The sequence below is a fragment of the Chelon labrosus genome, assembly GCF_963514085.1.
Source record: "Chelon labrosus genome assembly, chromosome: 1".
Taxonomy (NCBI): Eukaryota; Metazoa; Chordata; class Actinopteri; order Mugiliformes; family Mugilidae; genus Chelon; species Chelon labrosus.
The window spans coordinates 8583891-8608115 of NC_140337.1; the positions used below are offsets into that span (position 1 = coordinate 8583891).

General features: G+C 43.4%; 2 protein-coding genes across 3 annotated transcripts; one reads left to right on the forward strand and one right to left on the reverse strand.

Annotated features, from left to right (window-relative positions):
• Nucleotides 1–59: 59 nt before the first annotated feature.
• Nucleotides 60–3604, forward strand: ino80b (INO80 complex subunit B). The gene is made up of 5 exons (XM_084542706.1): nt 60–510; nt 1143–1323; nt 1410–1570; nt 2114–2286; nt 2466–3604. The coding sequence occupies exons 1-5, from the start codon at nt 471–473 to the stop codon at nt 2928–2930; spliced, it is 1020 nt and encodes a 339-aa protein (XP_084398832.1). The 5' UTR covers nt 60–470; the 3' UTR covers nt 2931–3604.
• A 63-nt stretch (nt 3605–3667) lies between these two features.
• On the reverse strand, nt 3668–21859 carry intu (inturned planar cell polarity protein). 2 transcript variants are annotated; one of them, XM_084542663.1, is made up of 17 exons: nt 21452–21859; nt 19131–19729; nt 17411–17496; nt 13777–13992; nt 11278–11396; nt 9641–9730; nt 8957–9034; nt 8623–8809; nt 8106–8159; nt 7552–7614; nt 7038–7256; nt 6299–6391; nt 5811–6218; nt 5378–5472; nt 5111–5300; nt 4723–4865; nt 3668–3861 (listed from the first exon to the last, which is right to left on the reverse strand). In XM_084542663.1, the coding sequence occupies exons 1-17, from the start codon at nt 21535–21537 to the stop codon at nt 3750–3752; spliced, it is 2838 nt and encodes a 945-aa protein (XP_084398789.1). In that variant the 5' UTR covers nt 21538–21859; the 3' UTR covers nt 3668–3749. The 2 variants fall into 2 exon arrangements, with proteins under 2 accessions (XP_084398789.1, XP_084398788.1); XM_084542662.1 differs by lacking the exon at nt 21452–21859 and adding an exon at nt 20442–20951.
• Nucleotides 21860–24225: the final 2366 nt, after the last annotated feature.

Genomic DNA, 24225 nt, shown 5'->3' on the forward strand with positions numbered 1-24225 from the left:
AGTGCAGTAAAACGTTTTCATAGGCGCAAACCGGAAGTGACGGGGAAACGTCGAAGTAGGGTAACTTCCGTGTTGTTATTTTAGCGAGTTGTGCTAACCTCGAATAGCCGCGTAGTTCGTGTCTAAAAATCATGTAGTTTTGCAGAGTTTGTTACAACCTTTTCCTCACAAATTGGTAACTCAAGTTTTTTACCGTGCTGTAAGTTATTTAACGTTAGCTACAGATGCTAAATGCATGCTAGCAAATGTGTCTAAATAAGGTCATTTACAGTTTGAGTTAGGAAGTGTTTACAAACTAACATAAAACAACAATACAACACCAACAAGCAGGTTTGATATTGATGTGAAGTGACAGAGCCAGTCCGGAGTTATCACCTTCGTTTTTCTTGGAAACCTCGAGATTTGTGCCGCTATGTAGCGTTGTATACTTGGCTCTCCTCGCGTTTTTGGTTGACATCCCTGTTGATTCAATGGGGAAAAGGAAAGACATGATTCACCCCAGGTTTCTCGGTGAGTATTCAAGACATTCCGTTTAAGCTATAGTTGTGGATATCTTACGCCCAAAATAAACACAGAGTTGCCTGTTGGTAAGTTCTCCTGATCTGTTATTTAGTACAAACTACAACCTGAGGATTGAGTCTCCCTTAAAAACTATTTAATTGAAATTCAACTTAAAAATACACTTACTTGTCAGTTCACCAGGTTCACTAAGAAAATGGGTGAATTTAAATATAACATACTGAAATTGAGAATTGTTTATTCAGCTGGTGTTCCTAATGTTTTGGTAAGTGTGTCTATATTTAGAGTAGACATCCTCAGAGGTGGCTCCTGCCAATAGACAAGTCAGTAGGCATTTTACTAAGATACATAACACTGAAAATATGATCAAACTCTGTGCTACTGATTTAATCTCCAGTTACTATGGCTACCCAAGTACATTTTTTTTAACATGTGCCATACTTGGACAAATACAAAACAATCTCATAAATTGTAATATTTTCAGTCAACTAATGATTTGATGTTTTCCTTGACTTTGGTGCGTCTGCAGGAAGTGGCAATGGGTTTTATAAACAATACGGTCATTTGTGTTTCTAAAACAAAACCACAGATTATATCTTGCGTTTTCATCTCATCCTCTGCAGGTGAAGGCAGCTCCAGCCTTCACAGCATTCACAAACGGAAACACAAAAAACACAAGAAGCACAAGAAGAAGCACCACAGCTTCGCCAAGGCCCCGGTGCCCGAGCCCGTCATGGTTCCCCGACCTCCTCCGCAGCTCAGGCTCAAGATCAAGCTCGGAGGACAGACGCTGGGGACCAAGAGGTGAGCCGTTTGTTCCGAGTTTTAAATATCCACGTCGAGTGATCACTGTGAACAACAATCACCTCATTGGCTGTTCTCTGTGCCAGTGTTCCCACCTTCACCGTCCACCCCGGTGTGGCTCGTCCTCCCTCACCACTGATGATCATTCATAACAATGTTGATGACGACGACGACGATGATGAGGACGATGACGACGATGATGACGAGGAGCCCTCTGTACCTCTGGAGCAGTATCGGGCCTGGCTGGGTAAGTTACAAATAATGCAGATGATATATACTGTGTTTTTATATTGTAATACAAAATCAGGCATTATCTGGACATCAAGATGCGTGAAAGGCAAACAAAAACAAGAAAACTGAAATACTGGATGCGTATCTATCTGTTGAACTGCTCACAACTCATGTACTTTGTTCTAAGTGATCACTAGCCTTGGGGTTTTGGCTGGTGTTCTGGATTTAAATTGTCAATAGCGTCTCATGTCAACATCTCTTTTGTGAGGATTTGCTGCTTTTGTTGTCTTAATTTCAGATTTTTAGAACCTGATAAATTAATTGTTCTGTCAAGTAAATATTGAATACATTAATAATACTGAATCTGATCTTCTTGTATGATTGTTCTTTGATCACAAACTTACACAATTTGGTGTCGCATATGGACGGCAGATAAAACATTTGGAGATTTATTTTTGTAAGCGGCTTTAGGCGTCAACAACCAGCGAAAGTGAAAATTAACTTCTCTTGCGCAACATTCGAGAATAATAAAGCTAATTCTCAGGTTTTTGTGTATCAGACGAAGACAGCAACCTGGCCACATCTCCTATGCCAGACATGGACTCGGACTCCATGCTGTGTGGGCCTGTGGACGAGGAGGAGAAGTGGCTCGACGCTTTAGAGAAGGGAGAGCTCGACGACAACGGAGAGCTCAAGAAGGAGATCGACGAGTCTCTGCTCACTGCCAGACAGGTGAGGAAGCGATACGGGATCGGGAAAGATATGTAACAATAAAATGAATTCAGTACAGGCAGAGAATACATTTTGAGTTGCTGTGTGCAGACATTTCGGTTCTCTGAAACTCTAGCATTTGTAATCAGCCTTGTGCTAACACTGCTTAATGTGCCCACGTTCCTGTTGTTCCTCTTCAGAAAGCCCTGCTACACAAGCAGCAGATTCAGCCTCTCCTGGAGCTCCCCATGGGCTACAAGGAGAAGGAGATGACCGCAGAGATGATGCAGAAGCGGGAGGAGCGCGCCCGAAAGAGACGCCTGCAGGCCGCCAAGAAGGCCGAAGACAGCAAGAACCAGACAATAGAGAGACTGACAAAAACCAGCAAGGCCAAGATCAAAAGCATGAGGGAGAGGAAGACCAAGCAGAGTCAGTGTCCCATGGTTCGGTACAGCGACTCGGCGCAGGGAATGGCCATCTCCTTCCCCACCGGCGTCCCCGCTCCAACTCCAACACCCCCCTGTCCTCCGCCTCCGGCCGCCGTGAACTGCGGGGTGAGCGGGTGCAGCAACCTCAAGAAGTACTCCTGCTCAAAGACGGGGGTTCCTCTCTGCAGCCTCGACTGTTACAAGAGGAACCTGCTGCTGGTGCAGAGCGTGGCTTGATCCTCAAAGAGACGCGTCTTTAAAATAGGCTTAGGTTTTGTTGATACTGCACTGGACACTCATGGCTAAGCAGATACAGTGGACAGGTTTTGAACTTCAATTAATCTTTTCTGGAACCCTTATGCCCTGCGATAGACTTGGCGACCTGTCCAAGATGGATGAATGGAATCCTTATGCAGTGTGACCTTTTATCAACACGCCTTTTTGTTTGTAGCTGTGTCATTAATGATGTTTTTCCCTGCAGTGTTGCTCATCAATCCAATTATGTACAACAGAAAATGAAAGAGCAGCACCGTTAGTTTGAATAATGTGAAAAAAGACTGACAAAGCTCATCAACAAGTAAAGTTGTCTTGAAACAAGAGAAGGAGTTGTGCTTTTTAATGTCAAGTAATGTTCATTTATTTAACAAATGAGTCCATGTTTCCATACAAAACTGTACAAACTTTAAATTAAACAACAATTCGTTACAACCATATTTGCTGTGATAGAGACGTCTGCAGCAGCATCATCATTTTACTGGTCCAGCTTAGTAGACTTTAAGGCAGCAAAGGTCTGGTCTTACGAGAGGTTTACAGCTTGGAGCCTGAGGTATTCGCTGACTGAGAGGCTTCTCCCACACAAAGAATCGTGCACACATTTCTGGTGAGCAACAAGGCACAAAAACGGCCTGGTTTGAAGTTGAGGTCAACCTGCTACTGACTGATCTCTACTCCACTCAGTCCCCCCCCCCATGTGTTCAAGCATCAGAGTTTGAATTATTTTCCTGAGAAGGCAACTGACGCTTCACCGGATCCGAAGAGAGAGGGAGGACGATGGCGTCACAAAGCCAAACCGAAGGAGAGTCTGAAGGCCATCTCCACGGGGACCTCTGCCACCGAGTCATGGAAGCACACGTAGAACTCCTGGGGAACGGGCTCCAGCAACATCCGCCTGAAAGGAAATGAGACTGGGGCATGAGTACAAGACCTCAGATGGAGGTAAGTGCACATTTTTATACCGTTTAAATCCTTATTTTAACTCCGTATCTGATCCTTTTTGACTTTTTAAGCTGGGAGCCTTTCCAGGATAAATACAAGTACCATGAGTAGGTTGTTCTGTGTCGGCTAAAGTGACGGCACACAGTACAGTGGTCGTATTCATTTCAGTAACTGCTACAATTATGATCCTTTATTATGTCACAGTGGGGAAATATGCAGTGTTGCAGCAGCAAAAGATAAAAAAAAAAGAAGAAAACGTTAAGCAAATACAATACATTTTAGTTTTTTCCACCAGGGCTGACAGCTTTGCTATCATCGTCTGATCACCCACCACCTCTATAGGCTCAAGAGGCCAGCCCAGAACAGAGCCAGCCGGCCTTCTTCACCAGTCTGTTCAGTCTCTTGTCTGCCATTGAGATCCTGCCACTCCGGCAGACCACTCCATGGTGGAGGGCTGATGCCACCACAGAGTCAGAAGTTTCTCTAGCAGGTAGAGTCTGCTCCTATGCTTTAGTAATCTTCTTCATTACGTCTGTGCTCTATTATTGCTGCTACAAGATCATTCTAGGTTAAAACAAAAAGTTAAATGAGTACTTGAGCTATAAGTGCTTTGGAGAATTAAAACTTAAAAGGTCTGCGTCGGCCACCTGCTGTCTTCGTCTGCTTCTCCTTCACCGCCCCCTGTCTGCCTTCATCGTCAGGGTATCAGCCCCACGATACCGTCGCTCTTCAGGACCTAACCGCTAAAACAGGTTGCTTGCTCACACTGAATATTCATTCTGCACTCTTTTTATCAAAGTGGAAGCTGACGTACCCTATGACCCAGTAAGTCATGGTGGGAGCAGGTTTCTTCTGGTCGGTCCAGTTCTCGGGTTTACACTGAAACAGAACCCCGTGCTCTTTAACTGGACCCAGACCCCAACCGGCGCTCTGAGGCCTGTCTGCCGCACGACGGCCCTGAATGAACGAAAACCATAAACCATCAGTGAGATTCATTTGGTACATTAGTGCATATGTAAAAAAAAAAAAACTCAGCTGGACTCGTTGGGGTTCTTGTAGATTTTTTTTTATCACACCTGATCCTCACAAGACTGGGTTAGTAACGACTAAATACTGGCCGTGGATGACTGAGAACCTTCACAGACACATTAATGCGTGGTTTAGACTTGATCTAACATTTCTAGCTGTGTGAATCATCTCACCCTGGCTGGCAGACTCTGCTGGAAGGCGGCCCGTATGGAGAGGCAGCAGTGGTGGAAGTTGCGTATGAGCTGTGGGTGAATGGAGCCGCTGAGCTGAGCCACTTCTCTGTGAGTGGGAGCGATGAAGATTCCCTGCACGGTTTCCATCAGGACGTAGTGGAACAAGGTGTTCTCCGCACCCGACGTCAGCCTGCCACAAACAACAGACGTCTGTGACTGGAGTCAACAAATACCCAGAGAGGAAACAGATTATTCCCCACCGCTTACTTCATGGTGTTGTACATCTCCTCCGTCTCCCTCTCAGTCAGGGTCTTCTTCAGGGTGCCCAGGTAGAAAGGGTTTGGGTGCTTCATCCTGGGTATCTGATGTAAAAGCATGCAACAAGCACAGTGTTAAAGAAGTCTTTGGGTAGCCTTGGGGTCATTATAAGAACATTCACACAAGCAGTTTCACAGAAAATCTACGTAACATGCAACTAATCTAGCATTTTTGAAATTTGCTTTCACTATGCTGGACTTTCTTTATGTGCATTTGGTTCATGGATTAAATCTCGCCACAGTCTGATGGTTTACCATCTTTGTTTTGACTTGAAATAATTAGTGGAGATGGACATTTTCATTCAAGATGGTTTAATGTGTCTTCTTTGCTGACAAAGACCAACTGGACCAAGCATAAACTCCTTGAAAAGACTACATCCTACCTTAAAGAGACCCCCGCTGCCCCCGCTGCCATCAGACCCTCCGGACCCCAGCGAGTCCCGCCGACCCCCCAGCTTCCTCGCTGAGTCCGGGGTGGAATGCGGACTGAGGCCTGACCCCGCGTCCATCTGCCCCTCGCTCCCGCTGTCCGACAAGCTCCTCTGCGGGCTGGACCTCCGGGACTTCTCCCCGAACAGGCTGCGGCCCCTGGACCCCGACGAGGAGCCCCTGACGGCCCCGGCGAGCTTGCTGAAGACCGGGGAGGAGGAGGCCAGGCTGTCGAGACGGTCGCGGGCCGTTGCAGCGGGGAGGAACCAGTCGGCGCAGGACAGGCAGGGGGCAGGTGGAGCATTGAGGCGCTCTTCAATGCCTGCCTCCAACACCTCCAACTGCAACAGGGTGGCCTTCACCTGAGAACGTGACAGAGCTTTAGCTCAATGTTGATCAAGCTACAGGAGGAACGAAGCAGGAATGCCTCATAGGAGCTCACCTGATCCACGTAGACACAGTCAGGTCCTGGAGAGGCCAACGCTGGCGAAGCACATCCACCTGCTTCTAATAGCACACACTGCATGAAGTGCCTCTGAGGTGGACAGATAAATAAAGAGCACAAAAAATAAGAAAACATAATTTGTGTAGTAAAGAAGCATCAATTCCATCCTTGAATAAACTGATTCACTCGTCCCCCACGACTTTGTAGCTGACGGTTGGTGGATGTTCAAGGCTCTGGTTGCCTAGGTAACCCTCTTCTATGCATCCCACCCCAAATGTAAGCCGCTTCATCTGGGATTACCCAACGCTCCAAGCCTAGCATGGTGAAGAAGTTGGTGGTAGGAACAAAAATCATGGATGGTGTTTCCTTGTGTCTATCATCTAGATCAGTTGCTCTCATTGGCCGTTGCCTCAATCACATCACCTCAAAGCTGAGATAAGTTCAACTTTATGAACGGCCACTTTGCACGTTAATGGCACTTGTTATCCCTCTGCTATGATTGGGTTTTAGGAGATGACATACACATGTGTACGGACAGAGGAAATGAGACAGAATGAAAGTTTTTTTAATTGGCTAGCTTATAACGACAACCATAATTTGCTAAAAGCAGGGCCAAAAACAAAAAAAATAAACTAATTAAAATTAAAATCTGAGTTTAACTAACTGAACACGTTTCTTGTAAAGGAAAGCTACAACTTTACATGAATTAGAAAGCAGCCCTGATTCGTCTCCTTACCAGCCCCACTATGAGGAGGAAGTGTCGCCCCTGCGGCTGGCTGTAGCCCGGGGCGGCGTCGCTGCCTCCGCTAGCTCTCTGCTGGGGAAACACCTCTCTCCAGATGACCAGCTGACCCACTCGCTGCTCTGACGCCAGCGGCAGCAGGCAGTAGTGTTGGCAGTACAGGCAAACATCCAGGAGGTCCTCCTTCGGCAGGTGATTGGCGATCAGGTAGGACTGGGACGGAAGAGGGAGAGTAATGCAACACGAGTCTACTGCTCAACGTCCTCTCTCCTCAGTTAATATTTAAACAGATTATTCAGGTTAATGATTTGTCACTAAACTATAGATAAGGCTCATCATGTTATCTTGTGTGAAAAAGGCCATCTTCTGTAAACAGTCACCGTTATCTGGGTCGCTTCTTGTTGACATTAAGCTGTCTAGACAGTAGGGTACCACCACGGGAGGATATAAATACGATAAGGCCGCTGGCACTGAAGCACGCGTGTGATTGTTTGACTAAGATACCTACCTTGTAGAACAAACAGGAGCCAAGTATCACATACAGACGCCTCAGACCGAAAAAGTCCTCAGACTGTAATAAAAAGAGAAAAATACATACAAGAAAGTAAGTAAAGATGGAGGGAGCAGATAGTTTCACCTGATGAAAGAATAGGGTTCGATCAGTGTGCACATTTTGTTGTCAGCCTCCAGTGTGAGATTGATGATAAGTCAGTGGAGTGAATGGTTTCAAAACTGCTTCACCCACCATCAAAAATCCATCGCTATCAGTGAACGCTCAAACCACAGTAGCTTCTCATTAAACATCCAAAACAGGGCACACAAACATAGACACGAGGACGCCTCTAAAAATAGGCTAACCTTCTCTTCTCCCTTGATGAGGCCAGAAGACAGATTGCATCTCAGCTACTGTATGCAATCTAACAAGCAACAAGAGAAGAGATCGCAGCGGCAACGATGTGGCTCTTGTCTTCAGTTGGGCCATTTAGGTAGAGGTGCTGTATATGTTAGGACAGTTCAGACCTGCAAGAATTTAAAGTTTTAGGCTGATATGTTGTCACTCACCATTTCTCCAAAATCCGAAGACTCAAAGTCAGAAAGAACAGTATCCACCTCCATCTGTTGGATAAAAGAACAACAGAAAGAAAAATGTCATATCTTTAATTTTAACTTTGACTTAACTTTAAATTTTCTTCACTCCTTAATGAAGATTATCAAACTTTACACTCAAATCAGGTACACTAGTGAAAAAGGGTGCATCATAATGTAACAGTCCTGTAGTAAATTCTCCTTCATAGCTGTTATAATGTTCAGTTTATGTAGAAACAGCGTCAACCTCCAAAATGAAAACACCGTTGAATCAACAGCTCTCAAATGCTGAACACAATAACCTTCATGAAGCTATGATTTAGTGCAGGACTGTTAGGATGTATTTCTTTCACTAGTGTACCTAATGAACTGGCAAGTGTAAATCCAGCACGTGTCTGACTAAATGAACACAAGAGGGCGCCAGAGCTGGACTCTGGCAAAACAACTTGAGCCAAACAACTGTACTTTCATCTGTACAAACACAGAAACACACCTTGATTTCTGGAGGCAGCGTGAGCCATCGGACCGCCGGCAGTCCGTCGAGGAAAAGAGTCCCTGAAACGTCGGGTAGTGGCGGCGCCGAGGCGCCTTCCCTCAAACGTGACGGCTGGATGAGCTGCTGGAAGAACAGGCAGAAGAAGTGGTCCAACCTGGGAGCGTGGTCCCCCTTACAGAACGCCCTGCGAGGGACACGGTGAAGAGTTAACTTTGACAGCTAGTCACATTTAAAGTGAGACTATGAGGACACTTTTGCTTTAGCGTACTTTGCGTTAAGCATAAAAGACAAATGAAGTCTGTCAGCGGGATCAAAGCAAAGGCTGACCTACCTGTCTAACGAGCCGTACATCACTTTTAATGTCCGGACTACGTCTCCCACCACCGTCTGCAGATACAGCAGAGGGACCCTGGAGGGAAATGGAAAGAAAAAATACAGACTTGGAAAAACTTCAGCTGCAGCAAATCTACTGCTTATCAAATATTTGGACTAACAGCCAGGAACAACAAAGAAAAAACCTGTAATACATTTTACTACTTGAGGGAGTTCCTCAAACCATGAATGATGATGATTTGATTGGGCTGATCTGGCTGATAAAAATGAAAAGATGGCTAATATGATTCATCTCAGGAACCACATGTTTCTTAAGGAGGCATTATCTCGCCAAAAACAGACAGAGAGCACATGTTCAAGTTAAAATTGAGGAAAACCGATGCTCTTTCCGATTGTTTTTACAGCTCGTGCTCCTTAATCTTTCGCCTTCTCCAAAAACACTTCATCTCCAGAGTGCAGGCTCTGGGAGTTTATTACCACGGCGCTGTCAGTGCCTTGAATGTTAAATATGAATACTCGCAGTCAAATTTTTACATCTGCCATGTGGAATCAACTTCTTTTCATCGTAACGTCTACTCAGAGTTCTGGATGTGTGTCTGCATTTCATCTCCTGATCTCTGAAACCATCTCGCAGTCGAATAATCTGTGTGCAGCGTGTGTGATTGATGGTGCCTCCGGCTACCTCTCAGCAGGAAGACCAATGACCAGCAGGTTGTTGCTTTCCTTCCAGTAGCCAACATGTACCAGATGTTTCCCGAGCAGGAGAGACGAACTGAAAGGGGACGAGAGAATGGGATAAATATGGGAGTTTGAGAAGGAGAAACTGCACAGAAACAGTTGCCGGTGGGGTTAACATGAATACAGTGTTAGCCGTTACGCAACACTAAAACAGCAGAAATGTCTCCGTTGTTTTAAACTCAATCATGAATTGTGCTGATATTCAAAACTTTCAACAGTTTAGCTCGTATGACAGACAGCTATTTGAAGAGCTACGACAAAAAATTGTTACTTTGACACTACATCTTTCTTTGAGGTTTGATTAGAGACCATTTGGTGCAGTCTGGATGTTGTTATTTTCATAGGCAGATGCAGGAAGAAGATAAAACTAATTGAAAAAAATTGCTCATGACAAGAAAAGAGAAAGCTGCCTCGGAATACACACAACTCTTCTTTGTGTATCTTTGGTCCGGTATACCGCCAGTGTGGTCTGCTATAAAAAATGTTCATGAATGAAAGATTACCACACCCACTGAAACACACTGAAACAACTGATTATAAAACCTTTTGATAATCTCTTTTCAAGCAAAGCTCCAGTAAATTTCTAAATTTAATTACATCCATTCGTTTTGGACTGTTTGTTAGTCTAAACAAGACAAATTGCATCATTTAAATTCGATTAGATTTGCACTAGGATCCAAATGTGCCTTGATCCTTAGCTACTGCCAAATCGTACACAGTTTGTCATCGTCAGTGCTGTTCTATTAAAAATGAAATGTGGTCCTTAAGCAAAGAGAAGCATATGTCAAAGTGTCTGATTGTTTTTACAGCTTGCGCACTTAAATCTTTAGTCTTCTTCAAAAATACTTTGTTTGTTCAGAAAATTTTCATATGCATAGATTTCCACGTTTTCTTTTAGATTTTTTTTGTCATACTGTGGTCTTCGAAACTTCTGCAAATCCAGACCAACAACACTGCTTTTAAAAATATTTAGGAGTACTTGTTAGATTGGTAAAATGGTACACCAATCAGGCATAACATTATGACCACCATCCTAATATTGTGTAGGTCTCCCTTGTGCCTCCAAAACAGTTGTGACTCATCAGAGAATGGACATGGTCCTTCTGAGGGTGTCCTGTGGTGTCTGGAAACAAGATGTTGTTAGTGGGGGGCCTTTGGGTCCTATGGGTTGAGGGGAGGGGCCTCTGTGGATCATCCCACAGACACTTGATCAGTTTGGGATCTAGTGAATTTGGAGGCCAGGTCAACACCTTCTTCTGTTCTTCGTGTTTTTTTTAGTTGTTCCTAAACCATTTTTGTGTGTGTGCCTGTGTCAGGCTGCATCCTGCTGGGGATGGCTGCTGCCATCAAGGAGTGTCATTGCTATGGGGTGGGGGTGCCTGGTCTGGTCTAGGTGGGTGCTACATGTCTAAGTAACATCCACATGAATACCAGGTACAAAAGTTTCCCACAGAACATTGGATTGTCTCAAGATGGTCTCCTGTCAGTAGTCATAATGTTGTGGCTGATCGGTATATGTTGAAGTTTTATAGCGACTCAGTAATGATTGAAAATGCTATTTTATGATCTTCTTTTCCCAACCTGATGATCTGGCCTCCTGTGACGTTCTCCAGCATGTCACACAGAGTGAGGAAGATCCCCCTCACTCCTTTCAGCTGGCTGGATGCTTCAGATACCGGGTACTGGTACAAGATTTCCTCCTGCAGACACACATACGCAGCATAGTTGAGAGTGTCTGGTTTAAGTGTTGCACTGCGACATCAAAATTACACACGCAGCCAAGAGAAAAAAAACTCTGGTTAGCCGATTGACAGAAAAAAACGTTTCATAAAAATGTGAAATATCTGCTCTTGGATGCTACGGTTAACCAAAGTTTATGTCTCCTCTAAATTACGGACATAAAAGAAGAGTGAAAGGACGCACCACTGGATGTTTATTCTGCCAACTGTCTAACTGATCCTTCACTGTGGAATTCAACTAAACTCATCTGTGCACATGTAATTTTTTACTTAATTTAATTTGATGTTGTGCAGATCTTGTTTCTGAAGTTCACAGAGCCAAATGTGCAGGAAAAACCACCCCGTCTAGATCCAGTGTATTGTTTGTGATTTCAGTATTCCTCGCAGCATGCTGTTAACTTTGAAGGATAAGAGCCATGCAACAGAGGGGATCAGAGGGCAGAGCGGTGGGTGAGGGGATAAAAACCCTTGAATGAAGGGCCTCATATAGCCTTGGCAACCAGAACAAAGGCCCAAACAACTGCCAATGGAAGATATTCACCTTCTGGGGCCAAAGGCATGAACAGGGAGTCGGCTAAAGTGTGCGAGCGCTGCTCAAGAACAACCTTCAGCTAAGTTTTCTCCGCACATGCACGCAGAAGAAAATAATCATCACTGCTAAAACTCAAAAATACCACCGCCGATCCTTCCCTGTTTCTGCTACCCTGCAATCAAAGGACTAAAAAATCAAAGTCAGAGTTTAGCGGGTTCTTGCTCAGCACTGTCATTTAGAAAATCAACCGCCGGCTGATGTGGCTCCAGACAAACCAGTACTCTCTATCTCCAGCGCTGCTTAGGTCAAGATTAAAAAAAAATAAATAAGAAATCTGGCTTCCAGATACAGAAAAAGGAACTGCAGAACAGGGACGCACAACCATAAAGAAAACACCGAGCTGCCAAGAGCCGTCCACAGGGAAGACGTGATTACAGTGTTGGAGGTGTCGGTCAGCAAATGAGCGCAATTTTCTTTTCATAGCAAGGACAGACTTTGGGATTCCAACGTTTGCGTCCCACCTTATAGGATGTAAAGCGGTGTCCAGAACACGGGTCTAATTAAAAAAAAACTACCGCCGCTAAACCTTCAGTCAAAATGATGTCTGGATTCACTCTAGACAGAATAAAGTTCACGCCATTAAAATAATTTACAGAGCACCTTAACGTCTCCCCCCGCCCTCGTCGTTCTGGTTTCGGTTAGTATCACCCACAGTCGCTGGAAGCCGTCCAGAGCAGTAGCCCTCTGAAGAGTCTGACTCACATCAGAGATACTCAGAAAAAGCTTTCCACTCCAACACTTGGGATTTCCTCCACAGCTAAGGTCATTCTTAGCACTCTGTCATCGTGATAGAAGATCATTAAATCAGTCTGCTTTTCAAATGTTTTAAATTGAGTTTTATAAGGGTTGATTACCGTCGAGGGTCCCTTTGACCACAAAGTCCTGATCAGGCTTCCCTGAGACCCATTAACTTTGCGGAGGGATGGAAAAATATGTGCTCATCCAGCCTCCGTGTTCTTTTTATTTTCATTTAAGTTAAATTTACTGGCATTATAGAAGTTTTGTTTGCCCGATCTCAGCACCCACCCACATCTGAATGCCACAGAAGATGGCTGTCTCTTTTCAGGGCTCCTTATACATGTGTATTGCTCTTTAATAACAGTCTCTTTCCACTGGAGGAAAACCTCCAGAAACCTTTTTAGAGATTTGGATACTTTACTTTCATTTCAGCTGGAGGCTCTAGTATAAGAGTAACCATATAAAATATCCCTGCCTTAGTGACAGTACTTTTCCATGGCCGTGGAACAATTATGGTGGAGTTTGCCCTGCTTAATGTCACCAATTGGTCAAGTGCTCTACTCGTATTTCACAGAAAACATGGTGTTTTCTTTCCTTCACAGCTCTTTGGTCAAAATTAGCCACAAAGGAGCCAAGTCGTAGGTTTTACGATCTCTGGACTGGGGTTTAGGCGTCGTTAAGCATTTTTGTGGCGGATGAATGTGAAATGAAAGGTTGCGCATGATTCAGATCTTCAGATATAGAAATACATTTTATTGTTTCGCATCTCTTGTTCTAGAGCAGCAAATCTGTTTCCCACCAGTGACTCAATCATAATTTAAAACAGTACATTTAAGCTTCTGTGCATTGTGTATCTGTATATTTGTATAAATTGTGGTTTAACTGTATTGTTGCAGATAAGATTTTGTCCCTTTCTGGGAGCATTTTAGATCACGTGATACTTCCTGGATGAAAAGGAAGTCTACAGGTTAAACGTAGGCCTTTATTTTTCCGTAGACTTTACACACTGACCTCGTCCTGTGGCGATGCGGAGTCCAGTTTCAATGACAAGTACATGACAACATGTGGTATGTGACTGATGGACATCTGGAGTTCGGCTGTGTCCTCCCCCCACAGCAGACGCACCAGCTGGCTGACTGGCGGAGAAGCCTTTGTCTTGTGGAGCGAAGACGTGTCACCAGCGCTTCCCCTGTCCACCGGGGCCACCGTCTCCAAGGTAAGCCTCACCTGGTGGAGGTAAAAAAAAAAAAAAGAAATAAGGCAAAAATGTAAAGGAAAACAGAAAACAGTGACAAAAGAGGAGAATTGGGGGGGAAAAAAATCCAGTCTACCAGTCCCACCCAGAGATTTCATTCATTTCTAAAAAGTTCTGTGGCTCCACATGATTATGCTTGGCAAGGGATTTTAACGGCGCTCACAGATCTGTTTTAGGAAAATAAGACGTGCGCATGAATGCCGTGTTTCCAAAATGGGTACAAAAACTTCAATCATTACACGCTCACCGAGGAGAAAAGCGAAAAGCAGGACTGTGGGAGAGAAAGTGACGCGGACATCTAGACCTAACCGCAGCATAACAAACAGCAGGGATCTGCGTGTGTGTCTTTATGAGTGTGTCTGACTAAATTAAAACCAGACCGCCAGCCAGCCCACGGAGCAGCGTCGAGACAACCGACGGCCTATCTTCTCTCATTCATGCAGCAGTTTAACTTTCCATCCGCAGTGTTGTTCCGTTTTTCACTGTCATTCATAGAAAGTCACGATGGAAACAGACACCGAGCTGCATGGAAATCCAACCATCATGCACACTAAAACATATGAGTTCAAGATGCAAGCAGGGATGGGAAACTACAACTCTGTGGCGCCTCTGTTAAAACGACTTGTCAGAACTCAATTTAATCCCAGAAACATCATCTACAAACGACTGTCACTTTGTTTAGGGCTGGCCTTCCCGGTAAATTCCACCCAAGAGCAGACTGTTTGATGCAGAAAGTAGTCTCCAAGAACCATAAAGCCATATCACAGATCTGCAGGTAAATCTGCAACTGCTGATGTCAAACAACGTGCGTCTACGATCAGAAAAAGACTGCGCATATTTGAAGTGCACGGGAAGCGTGCCAGGAAAAATCCTTTGAACATTAGAGCAAAACTACAGTTTGCATCATATAGGCAAAGACCAGGCTGTTTGAAATAATAGGAGTTGTTTGATCACAGTGCAGCAGACATGTTTGATGCAGACCAAAGACGGCTTTCCAGGGGAAGAACCTCCTATTAACTGTGAAGCATGGAAATGTTCTGGTTTGGGGGTTGAACGGGGCAGCTCACTGACTCAGCTGTGGACTATGCGTCATATCAAAGATGCTTGAGGATAATGTGAGGCCATCTGTCCAAAAGCTGAACCAGAAGTGGGCTTTTCAACGGGATGATTATCGGAAACACTCCTCAAAAAAGGAGAAATGGAGGGTTTTGTAAGGATCTGGTTCAATCTCGAAATGTAACTCTTTTATTCAAGAGTGGTCAAAAAGTTCAGCAATCCCATGCCAAAGACTGGTGGACAGTTAAGCAAAATGGTTAGAAGGAGTAATAAGCCATGTGGGTTTCAGGTGTTCACCACATAAAGATGTTCCTAATAAAAAAACTAAACCTCTCACCTGTCATTTAGGACGGAAGAACCTACTTGGATAAAGCGTCTTCAAGAAAACCCAACGAGTCCACATACCTTAGTTTTAGCTTTGTCTTTGGATAAATGCTCCTTGAATCCAACTATTTCCATTGGAGATCCCAATCCCTATTTTCTTTAAAGAATTCAGGAAAATCCAAAACATTAACCTTACCTGGCATTGCTCTAACTAATGGTGCAAAATATATGACAAGGTATACTTGGTGTCCAGGACAGTTTTAAGAGTCTTCTCTGATCAAAAGTTGCCTACAGGTGCTAAAACAAGGTGGGTGTCCTACACTGTGAACACTGCAGCTCTAAATAGTTTCTATCTTATTGAGACGTTTGGTTAAAAGGCAGAAAGGCATGAAGGCATGAAGGCTCTGAAAGATCTAACCTCAAACCACCAGAAGCCTTGGAGACGTTTTAACCACTCCATCTTCACATCAGCTATAATTTGGTGTTCGACTCAGGACGCTGCAAAATATGCGACTTATTGAGCAATGCATAACTGCTCACATTGTTTTGCTAAACAGGTTTCAGAACAGACGGCAGGAACTGGAGTGGAGGCTGTCAAACTGGGCCTGTTGACTGCTCAGTGAAGTAAATGAGGTAAGGTCTGTATTTTCTCAATGCTAGACCGTATGGAGCCTACCAAATATGTTTTAGGGAAAAGATCGTGTTACCTTTTCAGTAAAAAGAAAAAATGTCGAAACTGTATTTTTCTAATCCAACGATCACTCCCAGAACTCTCCAAGGCCTGTCAGCGCTAACCACAGGCCACCCGCCTCTCCAGCAGGCGTCTACATCTGGGCTCGCAGCCATTTCATCCTAATCTCAGAGTATTATTAAAGAAAAACCAAAACACCGTGTGATGTACTATTTAACTGGTAATGCTGACTGAATGAACGAGTCCTGGCAGTGGGTGTTACAAACTATACAATGGATATAATATCCCTGAATGATTCAGAGTTGATTAAATTCAAACATGTGTAGAAAACCTCCAAATAGGCAGACCTGAAACTGGGCAAATCGTTGGGTAAAGGGACAGAGTGGACTAACTGCAGCACTTTCTCTCATCATAAATAATAAGGATGTGGTTGGGCCGGATTGTGCTCTCACTAGAATTCCAGTCTGTTGATGTCAGTCATTAACCACTCGTTCATGGACGAGTAGACTGTAGCTCGTCTAGGGTTGGAAAAGGTCACGGTGGATTGATTTTATTACTAATAGTTGTCTCTCCAGAAGTAATAAGTACTGTCTACGTTCCATGAGGGAAGGCTGGCAAACGGGGGGAAAGAAAAAAAACACATGTACAGTAAGCACACACACAAAACAATCACTCTGTCAGCAACACAGCTCTATTTCCAGTTCCTGAGAGTCATCGTGGTGCCTGCAAAACCTTGTATTTTTCCAAAGAATCCGTTTTCCTGCAATGTAATTTAGTTTCCGACTCCGACTTCTAATCAGCTGAGCTTTCGATCCCACAACAGCTTCCTGTGGCACCGAAAAAAGAGTCATGCCGCCGTCCTGTTTATCCGCCGAGCTCGCCATCAGCCCTGTACGCACTCTGTCATTTGCAAATTCCTACTTTTTGATGGTCTGTTTTTGGGTGAATACACAGGACTGAGGCGCAGACTATGGATTTTTTTTCTTTTTGCTATCCATCAAAGGATCACTTCTGAGTAATTGAGGGTTTTCTAATGTTAAACAGCACTGGCTTCTGCTTCCTACACAGATTTTAGCAGCTTAAATGAACAGATGTATTTTAAAGTAATTTAATATCTATATTTACTGTCCATGGCTGCTGTTCGTGACAAGCCAGGATCCTGAAGGCATAAATACTACTCTACAAATTCAGAGAGCTAAAACGCAACACACTCGCGATGTGGCCACGAAATACAAAAGGGGGGGGGGGGGGGGGTTCCTCACTGCTGTTGCTGGGGACTAGAGAAAACCTTATTTTGATATCTGCACGCACACACTAACCTGTGTTGGTCCTGGGATGCAGGACAAAACCCGCTCAATGTTCTCCGACGTCACATCGACATCGTCCACCGCTACGAGGACATCACCTGAGTGGAGAATGAGGATATTAGACATTTATCAAACAAATTTGGGTCAAATAGGACTTATTAATATTAATTAAAATAGGTAGTATTAATAAATACAACAGCTAGTGTTTGTTTATCACCTTATATCCCCACAGAAGAGATATATAAGTAGGCTAGAAAAGGAATATTATTATATATTTAGTTACCTCAGAGTTATATATATTATCCGTTATCTTGACCTTTGTATTTTGGCTGCATAGACCCAGTAAAGAGCTTCACCTGCTCGTGAGCAGGGAGGCACAGCAATGTTTCAGCAACACAGCTATTTCAGGTATTTAACTGCCCTAATTGTTTAAGCATGGAGCTGCACTACATAAAAGCCTCTCTAAACAGTAACTGATGCAGGCAGTCGTTTGTGGTAAAAGCACAATTGGCATTCCTGTGTTTGCGAGCAGAAACTGCCCAGTGATTAGCCCAAAAAGAAAGAAGAAAATCTCCTTAGAGATGCCTAGCTTTCAAACAGGCCGCTGTTTGATACAGGACCCGGGGTACTGCACAATCTGCAGCGCTTAATCTATGAAAAAGATCCTTGTTATGGTGTTCTTTGCACATCTTTCAGCAGAACGCAGACGGACCGGGTGCTTCTCGGATCAGAGGCGGCAAATCTCTGGGATAAACAACTGGAACACTGGTTTTAACAGAAATGTTTCTGCAGTGGTTTGCCTTTGTCGCAGAATAACAATGCTCTAGTATATTCCATCATAACAATAGTAAACATGCTCATTCATCTTCTGTAACCGCTTGTCCTGTGAGGGGGTTGCAGGGGGGCTGGAGCCTATCCCAGCTGTCATCAGGCGGGGTACAACTACGGCCAATTTAGAACCCGGAGTACCCGGAGAGAACCCACGCAGACACAGGGAGGACATGCAAACTCCACACAGAAAGGCCCCAGTCAGCCTGGATTTGAACCCAGAACCTTCTTGCTGTGAGGCATCAGGGCTAACCACAACACCACTGTGCCGCCCCATAATAAGCACATGTAATATGTAAATCATGTTTCATCTACGTTAATAACATTTCTGTGGCTCTTGATTTCATTGTATGTTTTATTATTTAGGCCATGGGCTCTTTGTAGTTTGTAGTAATCTTTCGTAATAACTGCTGCCCTAGCTTTGGTGAGTCATTTTTGTGGTGCGGGAATGAATGAGTCAGTACTAGTCCACAGATGACTGTTACTGAAATCACAATAGCTGCCGTTCCCCTGCTGTGATGGGAATGGGTTCCTTCTGAGGATGGAGAAAGTTGCCTCAGCAAAAGGTCATTAAATAAAAGTAGTTTATTTTCATCTGAATAAAAGCTCAAGCTTATGAGAGGAAACAGCATCCCTGGTGTTCTGGGATATGTGTGCATGTCACTGCCAGGAATCAGGAACTTTCTAACTGGTGAGAATAGCTTTCAACCCTCTCCAGAGAGGAAAAGATCCAATAGAAGGCTACTTACCAGCCAGTAACTCTGTATTTTTTTATGGTGGGTTATGTTTGGATATCTTTTGAAACAAGAAAGAAAATACTATAGTGGTATGTAAGGTGACTAATGACACAAAAAGATATGATAACATTTTGTAGCTTTATAAAATAGTTGACAGCTGATCTTACCAATTAGGATTTGGCCACATTTGATGGCTGGACTGTTCGGTATTAATCCATGAACAGTCAGTCTTTCCTCCTGTCTGATGTCTTCAGGCTCCCCCTGACCTCTGCTCCAGGCAGGACGATGCACCACTCCCAGCAGAGCTTCCAGCAGGCCTACGCTGTCACACAGGGGGCTTGAGGAACCTCCTAAACGTTTAGGGTTGAGGTAGACGCACACTTCCTTCAGCTGCTGCTGCTGAACAGTCACACCCTGCCTCTGGCCTGGCTGGTTCTTCAAGATGGACGCTGGTGGCGATGAAGCCGAGCTGTCTTTGCCCCCATCCTTGCCTCCTCTGCGCAGAGAAGGCCGCCGTTTCCTCCTCAGGATCCTGGCAAGCCTCTTAAGCGTGGGCTCACCTTTGGCCCGTGATCCGCATCGCTGCTTCTTATTTTGCTCCGTGATGATCTCTGCCTCCTTTTCGCTAAAGCGAACATGGTTAGTGGATACGACTTGGTTGGCGGCGGCCTGGGCCAAAGCAGCCTCCTCTTCCCCCTCACTTAGCTCCAGGTAGAAAAGCTCTCCGTTCTTCTGAATATCGTCCAGCCATTCTGGCTCCAAGTCACTGAAACAGAGTAGAGGAAGGTAGTAAAGGCAAAATGATAGATGAGCAATGTACTGATGGCAATCGATGGATTATAAGAGCCCAAGTGTTGTCTTTCCTCATCTTAAAAGCTGGCTAAAGCCAAGTTTTACTGTGTAATTATATCATTTTACACGGTTTGTTGGTTAGTTACACAATAAACACCTCACATCATAGCCATATAATCTGTTATTTCTGTCCTAAAATGATTAAAATGTACCACATGACTCCAGTATTTTGGAAAATGTCCATGAAAATATGTTTTTAGTTTTATTAAAGTACATTTTAGGCTACTTTAGTGCCTCCCTTATGTGCACTGAACTATACAAACAAAACAAACAACAAAACAACACCCTACTAAGGCCCACTAAAAAAAAACCTCGCTTGACTGAAAGGGTGGGAGCTATTTTTATTTTTTTATTTTCTTTTGGCTTGAATCCTTTTAAATCTGGATTAAAGAACATGTGGCAGACACGACGCCCATAAATATACCGACACACCATACAATTATTTATGAAGCTTTACCTCCCAAGTTGAAAACACTGCCCAAAGCTATGAAAAGCACAAGGAGGAGGAGAACTGTATGGATCAAGTATCACTCCCTCTTTGACAAAAATGGCTGGCATTTACTAATAAATATCTTTCCTTACATTAAATATATAGAAACACTCCGCTGCATAGATTATATTCTTACTCAGAGTAGTCGGAGCTGCCGAAACTCGATGATGTGGATTCACTGTCACTACCGTCTTCATTCCCGGCACCATCTCCGTCCCTCTGGCCGCTGGAAAGGGTTTTTTCGGTACAATGGCGAACATTCGCGAAGGCCATTTGCACAGGTACGCATTTATTTCCCGAGCAATCAAAAAATACGACATAAAAAAGCTGAACTTCAGCTAAAAGGATGAGCAGCGGTTGCCGCTCGCCATGTTGGAAGCGCTGACGGGGGCTCTGGTGGCGTCACGTGACGCACAAACGCGCAATTTGATTGGCGGACGGCGCGGTTGCCCCTGACAACGCAGAAGCTTAGCTAGCATCATAGCTGGCTAACATGTCTTTTCTCGAAGTTTGTCCCCGTTCGAATAGTTATCTCGAGTTACTTTACATCTACTTTACGTTACTTTACATCTAAACCTTTCAACGTGGTTGAAGTTGTAACAGCTTTTGGTAAAACTAAGCACCTCAGAAGACGACTAGCTGGTGTTAAAGGTGATGTTTGATTCCTGCTTAGGAACACAACACCGGGGTGATCCAGGTATCCGCCACTACGTGCCAGTTTAGTTGGCAGCATGCAGCTCTCATCCCGTTAAATAATGCAGAAAGCACGCAGACAACACCACAACTCTGCTCATATCGTACTCACATTGGAAATAATTAAAATTAACTAACTTTGCATGCAATAAATATATGAAACCCCGTCAATGAGTCATTATAGACATTATAGGGCTATAATTACAAGAACCAGGCTGATTCACAGAGCAATGCTGCAGTTTATGAGGAATTATCAATCGCCTGCTTCATCTTAAACTCACACTTGTATGTGTACCTCCACCACCTCCCTGCAGACTTGCACGAGGTTTTTAAATCCCCTCCGGCATTTAGGAAAGCTCAACAATGTGTCTTCATGCACACAACTTCGGGGATTTAAAAACATAACAGAATCGTATGGATGTGTGCATGATTAGTTTATAAGCGTTGACTGACCTGTAAAGGAGAACACTGCGAATAGAGTCGAAGTCCTCCAAGTTCTTCGAGAATGAACCTCCATCTATAGAAATGTTAAACATCATTTGTGTCTCATGTTTTTGGCTGAGCGTCGCCGGTAATGCTGCCTTTTAGCTTCAAATAAATAAATAAATAAATGAATCAGGAAGCTAAATCTTATTTAAAAAAATAAAAATAAAATCTTAATCCATAGCCATCGTTCAAAATGTATCCCTCCTGTCTGTCCTGTGCGTATGAAGTCTCTGCATCAACACCGCCATGCATGCAGGCTGAGTCTCCAGGACCAGGACGGATCTCTCCCCCCAGTTTTTCTCACGTCAATCAGAAACACGGAGTCGTGAACGGCGCAACACTATTCAAAGGGATCAGAAAGCCCTCGGTGCCTCTTTTTTTTTTTTTTTTTTCCCTTTTAGGTTTTGAGTGTTTCAACAGACCAGCACGGAGGAATTTGTCCCGGCTGTCTTCTTGGCAGGTGGAGCCAAAAAACGCCTACTAAACGACCAAAAAAAAAAAAAAAAAAAAAGCCCACATTTCACATAAAAACAGTTTAACATTCAAGCTCATTCAAGCTCTACCGCCAGTATGGCTGGCAATAATCCAAGCAGAAAACCACACAATGCTGTTGCAAGTGATGGGAAAATGTAATTTACTTCAGTAGTAGAAATAAACCAATACTTTTTTTTATATTGCCGCTGTAACTGGGTCGTTAGATTTCATTGTAACGTTTTATATGCTTCGATATATATATAACTACAAGGGTTTTTGTACATAAAACCACCAGGAAACGCCTTGAATATTAAATAGTGACTTAAAATTATTAGTAATTTTGCACCTAGCAGTGGTCTAAGAAAAATGTACAGACATATAGTGTAATGAATAATAATAATAAAGTAGTACTCTCTTAATATAGAATACTACATTTCACTGTACATGTGTTAAATACAATTTATCTTACATGTAACCTACACGCTATTAAAAACGCCATCAATACTTTCTCCAGTATTTCAAGTTTGATATTTGCATTAAACAACGTTGCACTACCACTCTGATCATACTTCTTCCCTCAATGTCCCCGAAGAGACAATGAACGGTCATCAAAAGTAGAGAACATATGAAATGAATCAAGTCTCTCTACCCGCTTCGCGCTCAGGAAGAAGTATCACCAACTCATCATCGTGGTTAGCGAGACCATACACTTTAGAAGCACATTTCTCAAGTCAGAAACTATAGAAATGATCCCTGAAAGTATAGTCTTAACCAACACTTCCTCCAGCCAGACTACTAGTATGTCAGCCCCGAACATCACAGTCATGGTGTGGACAACACGTAGCGCACAGAATGTTTTTATTGAGGAAATATACACAGATAAATCTGAATAAACCTTCCAATAATCAACATATCACGAAACGCGTAACATATATAATTATGGGTGTTTGTTAGTGGGATATAAAGATATTATAAATAAATAACAATAACCATTTCTGCTTCCGGATATTTATTTACACGCTGTTATGCTAAAAATACAAAACACAAGCAATATATGACGGTTAATTTCAGAACAAACTGCTGTTTTAGCTATAAAATAACATATAAAAACGATTTATTTGAAACACCCACAATGCTTTTCGCTCCTCTGCGTCTCTCATTGGTTGATGTAAAGCCGCGTGGCAACGTGTTAGCCTCGGATGCTAACAACAACAGAGGGATAACCCGCACAATTAAAGCCGAGGTTTAAAAAAATCACCATGACATTGGCTTCGGTTGAATACTAGTGTCACGTATTATAAAATGATTTGATGCCGAAATAATGTCACGGTGTATAAAGAGAGAAAATAGGAATTTAACGTTGCTAGTACGAGCTTGTCTGTGCGTCTATATTTAGGTCCCGAATCCAAATTGTATTCTACGATGGTTCCTACCCCGGACAACACGATAATGAGAAGTATTTTTAAACAGCCGTGGTTTCTAAGTGTTATATGTTAAGAAAATTGCATACGATTTCTCCACAACTCGATGCCACTACAGCACAATATTGAAAGCTGTCAAATATATTAATTAATTAATTATACCGCATACAGTAAGGAGCTAATGACTTCTGGAAACAGTTTCAATGCCGTTGAAACCCCGACCAAGGTACGTTTTAACCGTTTGATATTTTGGTATAAATAACACATTCAAAAACCAGAAACAGGTCGTTTTTTCGTTTTTCTAATTTTGGGCAAAAAACGGAAATCGACAATTCGGCTTGATTTGTCGTTTTTTTGTTTGTACTGACAAAACAAATTTACCACTCAATATTTCGTTTCCATTGGTGGGTGGGCCTTCGGCACCCCATTGCCTCTGATTGGCTAGTGTGTTCCATCAATTATATTTGTGCTGTGCTCTTCAAAATAAAGGTCCTCGCGTACGTCTTGGTCTTTAGACAGTGAAATGTTAACACAAATATATTGCGACAGACAGACGAGACTACGTTATGATCACAGACCATACTTATACTGGCGGCTATGACGGCCTTTAGCTTCATTATGCTCTCACTCCAGCGTGTCGAATCAAGAGAAAAAGCTAGGCTAAATAAATAAAAACAATAAAGTAATGCAACAGCGTATTGTATTGACTGTTAATGTGCAGTTGATTGACTAAAACGCACCATGTCTTTTTTGAAAATGAAAGTACCATAGTATGTTTTCTGAGGATGTACTGTGAACAGTGATGTCTGCTCTCAATAATTAGAAATATCACTGGCATAATTATGA